We start from the raw sequence: 6,105 nt of genomic DNA, 5'->3' as shown, positions 1-6,105 counted from the left end.
AGGGCCTGCCCGCGGCAGGACGGCTGTGGAGAGGGGGCCTGAGGGACAGAGACCCCCCGCCTTGGCGCTAGGCCTCAGCCCTCACAGCCCTCAGGAACAAGCCTCAGGCTTCAGCCGTGCCCCTTCAGGGCAACCGCCAGGGCTCTCCCGAGCTAGCCTGGGGACCTGTCGCCCTGGGGACCTGTCGCCCCGAGGAACCTGCGCTCCGGACACCTCCTCACCCCGGCCTGCGCGGGCACTGAGCGGCGCTGCCCACAGCGGGGCTATTTATAGACTCTCGAAATCTCGCGAGATTTGGGCGGGGCCGCCTCCAGGTGAGAACGAGGCGCTGGGCGGGGCTTCGCCTCTCAAGGGGGGATCCCGCCCACTGCGTGCGTCATCATTCGGCGCCCGGCGACAGCCAGGCCGGGGGGGCGGCCCTGGGACCCCGCGGGGGGGGGGGGGGGGGTGAAGGGGCCCTTGGTAGAGCCTGGGGGGGGCCGGAGGCTCCAGGGGCGCTCTGGGGGGACACAGGGGAGTGCTGAGGGTCCTGAGCCTGGGGGCACAAGGTTGGGGGGATCCGCGACCCCCATAACCCTGAACCCGCCGAACCCCATAACCATACAACTGTGTGAGCTTCACTAAGGGCAAATGCCGGGTGCTGCCCTTGGGCCACAACAACCCCCAGCAGGGCTACAGGCTTGGGGAGGAGTGGCTGGAGAGCTGCCAGTCAGAGAGGGACCTGGGGGGGATTGGTAATGAGCCAGCAGTGTGCCCAGGGGGCCAGGAAGGCCAATGGCATCCTGGCTTGTACCAGCACTGGCGTGGCCAGCAGGGACAGGGAAGGGATCTGACCCCTGTGCTCGGCACTGGGGAGGCCGCCCCTCGATGAGTGGGTTCAGTTTTGGGCCCCTCACTCCAAAAAGGCCCTTGAATGACTCGAGCGTGTCCAGAGAAGGGCAACGGAGCTGGTGCAGGGTCTGGAGCACAGGTCTGATGGGGAGCGGCTGAGGGACCTGGGGGGGTTTAGTGTGGAGAAGAGGAGGCTGAGGGGAGACCTCCTGGCCCTCTGCAACTCCCTGAAAGGAGGGTGCAGAGAGGGGGGAGGAGTCTCTTGAGCCAAGGAGCCAGCGGCAGGCCAAGAGGGAATGGCCTCAAGCTGCGCCAGGGCAGGGTCAGACTGGCTCTTAGGAAGGATTTCTTTGCAGAAGGGGTTGTTGGGCGTTGGAATGGGCTGCCCAGGGCAGGGCGGGAGTCCCCATCCCTGGAGGGGTTGAAGAGTCGGGTTGACCCAGCGCTGAGGGATCTGGTGGAGTCAGGAACGGTCAGTGCTGGGTTAACGGTTGGACTGGATGATCTTCAAGGTCCTTTCCAACCCAGATGATTCTGTGATTCTGTGAGTTCGGCTCCTTCGCAGAGGGTCAGAACTGGGACCCAGCCCTGACGCTGGTGGGTTGAGCTCTGGCCGTGGCAGCGCGCAGCACAAGCACCCCAGTTTATGTTACCGGCTGAGCCCCTTCTGGTTTTAAACAGGTGGGTTTTGGTCACTAGCGTGTGCTGGAGGGAAACAGGAGCTGGCCCTGGCTTGGCTTGTGCCATCCTGGCCCTGGGTTCAACCTCACGCTTCAGGGTGTGAGATGGCGGCACCGGGGTGAGACCCCGACCCTGCGCTGGGGCAGGGCGGTAACGGGGTGGCTGTGGGGGGGGTACCCCATGAAACAGGGGCTGGAAGCGAGGCCCTGGGCTGGGGCAGCCCCATGGCACCTGCAAGATCCCTATAAAATACTATTTTCTGTCTGCAGCGGGTGAGGAGTAGCGGTGACTGGCACTGGGTCCTTTCCTGAGGCCACACTTCCCTCTGCTGGAAGGCCACACGGACGCATCCTTCTCCATCCCGGACATCTCCTTTACTGGGAGCGGTGGGAAAACCCCGGAACCCTTCTGTCCTCAGGTCGTCACCTCCAGGGAGAGAAACAACCGTGTGCTGGGTGAGGAAAACGTGCGGCGGTGCCTCGGCCGTGGCGCTTTGGCTGCTGGCGGAGGCAATTCGAAGACGACGCTGCTGGCGGGGCTGAGCCGAGCCCACGCTCTGAGCAGGCTTTGTCACTGCTGCTGTGACAGCGATGGGGACAAAGAAAAGTGGGCTCTGACGCCCAGGACCCCCCTTGCTCACCGAGGCTTGGCTGGGGGGGGGGTGTGACACCATCTGGCACCCCCAGAGCCACGGGGGTCCCCTGGTTTTGACGCAGGGATGTTGCTTCTCAACCTGAGTCACCTGCTCCCTCCTTGCCTGTCTGGCAGGGGCAGTGCCTGGGGGGCACGGCGGTGGGGTGGGGGGGCACAGCAGGTAACGTGGCGTCCCCTCCTTGTCCCCCTGACCCTGCTGATGTGGGGACAGCAGCACAGGAGGTGACGGAAGGTCTCGCCGAGCTGCGGGCTGGCAGAGATAGGCAAGGTGTGAAACCACAGCGGGGGGGTTGCTGTTCATAGACACAGGGTGTGAATGTGGGACACCCCCCCCTCCCCGTCCCAGCTTCGTGCTTTCGTTTGCCGCCATGCGAGAAGGCAGCGAGGGTCAAGGATGGGTGCATCTGCCTTTTCGGGGTCCCTTTGCTGGCCGCAGCCATTGGCTTCGCAGGTGGGTGAAGGGTGAGAGCGGGGGGGGGTCTGCAGAATGGCCGGGGATGGGGGGGCTCATTTCAGCCGCAGCGTCCCACCCCCGCATGGCTCCGACCAGCTCCTCCTGCCCCAGCCATCGGCTCCCCCGCTGCGGGTTTTGGGGTCCCCCGTCGCTCTGTGCCTGCAACCCTGGGGTGAGGGACGAGGCAACAGGCTCCTGGGACCTCCCCCTCTTCTGCACCAGGTTTTTCTGATGCTCGATCACCCCAAGCCTGGGCACAGCCCTGGGGGGGTCCGTGCTGCTCTCCCCGGCTCTGCCCCCCAACAAGACGGTGAAGGAGATCGAGTGGAGCTTTTCAGTCAGCGCCAGTGCCACCATTCAAGTGGCAGAATTTGGCCCCGGTGGCTTCGAGCGCCCCCACCCCAAGGACCAGTTCAAGGACTGGCTGGAGACGGCGCTGAAGATCGGGGCGGGGGGAGGGGGGTGCCCTGGAGCCGGCTGACAGGGGGGTCTACAGGGCTTGGACTAAGCTGCACCCGGCACTGGCGGAGGATCAGTTCTTCAACCTCTCCGTCTCCAGTGGGTGGTTGCAAAGGGGGGGATGGAGATTACAGAAATTCTTCAGTTTTGGCACTAACCGCCAGCACGCCCGGCCCCTCTGCTAGAGCAGCTGGGATGTTCCCAGCCCTGAGAACAGATTCGCCCCCGTGTCCCCCTCCCTCCGTGTGTGCGAAGTGACGATTTACGGTCACGTCGAGCTGAGTGCTCAGCAAATTCTGTGGTTTTCCTGGCTGCAAACAAGCGCGGTCCCTGCCCCAGCCCCCTCCTCTCCCTCCGCCCGCCTGGGGCTCAGCACCGCTCCGCATCGGCCACGCACCGGGTTGCGGCTGCGTGCCAGGGCCCTGCTCTCCCCGACGCGACACGCAGGCGCTCGCTGCTCTTCACCCACCGAACAGCAGCTGCCGAGCCGAGGCCGGCGAGCACGTAGGCGGCTCCAGCTCCCCGCTCCCCGCGCTGTTTCCTGACCTCCTGGCTCCGGCACGCTGCAGCCACGCTGGGCTTGAGCTAACGGGCTCCAGCAGCTGGCTACGGCACGGGACGTTCGGCTGGTCCCCATGGCCGTGGTGGTTGTTGGGCCACATCCCGCCTGCTCCCAGCCTTCCAGTCACCCCTGAGCCCCCCGGGACAAGAGGGCAGCGGGGGGAGACCCGCTTTTACCAATATATAGAATCCCCTCCCGTTGCAGCAGCGCTGCCGGACCCCAAAATCCCGAGCTGGCACCTTTCCAAGAGCCCCGTGTGGTGCCACTTTGTGCCGCAGCAGGACCGGAGGCACTGTCAGCTGGATGAAACCCTGCGGGGAACTGGGGGGGTGTCAGGGTGCATCCCTGCTGCAGCGGGGTGCTCCGTGTTGGGGTGCAGCCCGGCTCCCCCCCAACACCCCCCTGAGCTGCGGGGCCTGGCGTGTGCCAGGGGAGAGGAACCGACCCACAGACCTGGCCAGCGTGTGCTGGGGCCGGGGGGAGAGTGAGGCTCTTGGGGGGGTCTCTGGTATCTCCAGGCACCCACGAGCTGCCTCCTACCCCGCAAAGGGCTGTTTTGGCAGCCAGGCGTCCCCCCACCGTGGTCTTTTCCCCATTGCAGGCTCCTGGCAGCCTCCGCCGCCACGCTGGAATTTGCCAAAGTCCCTCTGTGGCTCCGTCCCTGGTGAAGAGGGACGTGGTGACAGCTCAGACCTCCGTGTCTTCACCAACGCTCTCAGCTTTGCGCTGGCGCTGCCCGGCTGCCCCTTTGGGCCGGCTTCCCCCGTGCCATGGGGACATCCCTCGCTGTCACATGCCAAGAACCGCAGCCCGTTCCCACGGCCGGCCGGTCCCAGCCGCAGGGAGCGGCTCTGGCAGTGACACGTGCCAACGGGAAGGACCTCACTCCAAAAAGGCCATTGAATGACTCGAGCGTGTCCAGAGAAGGGCAACGGAGCTGGTGCAGGGTCTGGAGCACAGGTCTGATGGGGAGCGGCTGAGGGACCTGGGGGGGTTTAGTGTGGAGAAGAGGAGGCTGAGGGGAGACCTCCTGGCCCTCTGCAACTCCCTGAAAGGAGGGTGCAGAGAGGGGGGAGGAGTCTCTTGAGCCAAGGACCCAGCGGCAGGCCAAGAGGGAATGGCCTCAAGCTGCGCCAGGGCAGGGTCAGACTGGCTCTTAGGAGGCATTTCTTTGCAGAAGGGGTTGTTGGGCGTTGGAATGGGCTGCCCAGGGCAGGGGGGGAGTCCCCATCCCTGGAGGGGTTGAAGAGTCGGGTTGACCCAGTGCTGAGGGATCTGGTGGAGTTGGGAACGGTCAGGGTGAGGTTCATGGTTGGGCTGGAGGAGCTTCAAGGGCTTTTCCAACGGGGATGATTCTGGGATTCTGTGACCTTGTGATGCCAACCTTGGGACTGGTCCTGGGTCCCACAGACACCCCAACATCCCCCCCCAGAGAACCAATTTCTCAGCGTGATGGTGGGGGTGTGACGGACCCAGCAGCTCTGCTCGGTGTTTCCCGAAGTCCTGAGCCAGCGCCCGGTGCCTTCAGCCCACCCGGCAGCGAGCGGCTGCCCCTCGCCTGGGGAGCGCGGGGGATGTCCAGCGCAGCGATGCTTCACCTCGCTGCGGATGTCCCAGCCCACGAAACCCCTCAGCGCCGGCTCACAGGCGGGAGGATTTGGCAGGAGGAAGCCCCTGCCCTGCACAAGAGCCGGTGTCAGTCCCAACGAGCGCCTGCCGCGGAGCCCCGTCTCCGATGCTTGACCTTCGTGCCATCAGCCGCCTCGTTCTCCTCTTCCTCGGACCCACCGATTTTCCCCATTTGCTGGAAATTTCAACTCAGCGACTTTCACTTCCCCTCTGCCCTCGAGGAGGAACTGGCAGCGTGGGCAGCGTGTCCAGCCCCTGCTCAGCTGCCCGCTCGCCTCGGGGGGACCCCGACGGACAGTTTTGGGGCGTTCACTGGCCGTAAACAACCCGTGTCCCTCCCCACCCCGGCCTCAGTTTCCCCAGTCGTTCGAGGATCCTCATTTGAAGGTGCCCCAGGAGAAGGGCTAGAGTTAACAGTCCCCTCGGTGCTTTCACTCGTAAGTGGGGAGCAGCAAACGCCGTCCCCGCCGCTCCGTCCCGCTGCGGGGAGCGCAGCCCTGCTGCGGAGGCTGCTTCCCCCCTCCCTGTTTTCCACTTTGAGTTGCTGGAGGTTTTAAATAAAAAATAAGCTTTCTGTGCTGCTAATGGAAAGTTCTTCCTTCCAGCCACAGCCCCCGCAGCAGCTCAGGGCTCTTAAATCATGGCTGAGAGGGCTCGGGGGGGAGAGCGGGGGGGGCTTTTCTGCAGCCTCCTGAGGGGGGAGAGGTACGTGTGGGAGCGGGGGGAGCCCATGGGGATGGTTTGGCAGGTCCACGGCTGCCTCAGCACCACCGCCGACCCCTTCCAGGGCATCTATTCCCCAGGTGTGACCCCTGTGATTCATCCCGGACCGCGC

At 64.9% G+C, this 6,105-nt stretch overlaps 1 protein-coding gene across 6 annotated transcripts; it reads left to right on the top strand.

Annotated features, from left to right (window-relative positions):
• The first annotated feature begins 539 nt into the window (after positions 1-539).
• Positions 540-5,855, top strand: LOC141936255 (uncharacterized). Of its 6 annotated transcripts, none has more exons than XM_074853085.1 (5): positions 540-970; positions 1,344-1,512; positions 1,782-1,967; positions 4,243-4,601; positions 5,052-5,855. In XM_074853085.1, exons 4-5 carry the CDS (start codon positions 4,412-4,414, stop codon positions 5,825-5,827), a joined length of 966 nt encoding a protein of 321 aa, XP_074709186.1. In that variant the 5' UTR covers positions 540-970; positions 1,344-1,512; positions 1,782-1,967; positions 4,243-4,411; the 3' UTR covers positions 5,828-5,855. The 6 variants fall into 6 exon arrangements, 4 of the variants coding, with proteins under 4 accessions (XP_074709186.1, XP_074709187.1, XP_074709189.1 ...); XM_074853086.1 differs by having other exon boundaries at positions 929-970; positions 1,360-1,512; XR_012626716.1 differs by lacking the exon at positions 540-970 and having other exon boundaries at positions 1,158-1,512; positions 5,074-5,855.
• The last annotated feature ends 250 nt before the right edge of the window (positions 5,856-6,105 follow it).

This window comes from Strix uralensis, chromosome 32 (genome assembly GCF_047716275.1).
Source record: "Strix uralensis isolate ZFMK-TIS-50842 chromosome 32, bStrUra1, whole genome shotgun sequence".
Lineage (NCBI taxonomy): Eukaryota > Metazoa > Chordata > Aves > Strigiformes > Strigidae > Strix > Strix uralensis.
The sequence above is the reverse complement of the archived record's forward strand: the minus strand, read 5'-3'. Positions and strand labels throughout refer to the sequence as shown.

Bases quoted from the DNA above. Each gene is read 5' to 3' on its own strand.
- LOC141936255 (XM_074853085.1), top strand. From the start codon at position 4,412: ATGGGGACATCCCTCGCTGTCACATGCCAAGAACCGCAGCCCGTTCCC. The intron at 4,602-5,051 runs GTCTGATGGGGA...TGGGTCCCACAG, and splicing joins GTGCAGGGTCTGGAGCACAG to ACACCCCAACATCCCCCCCC.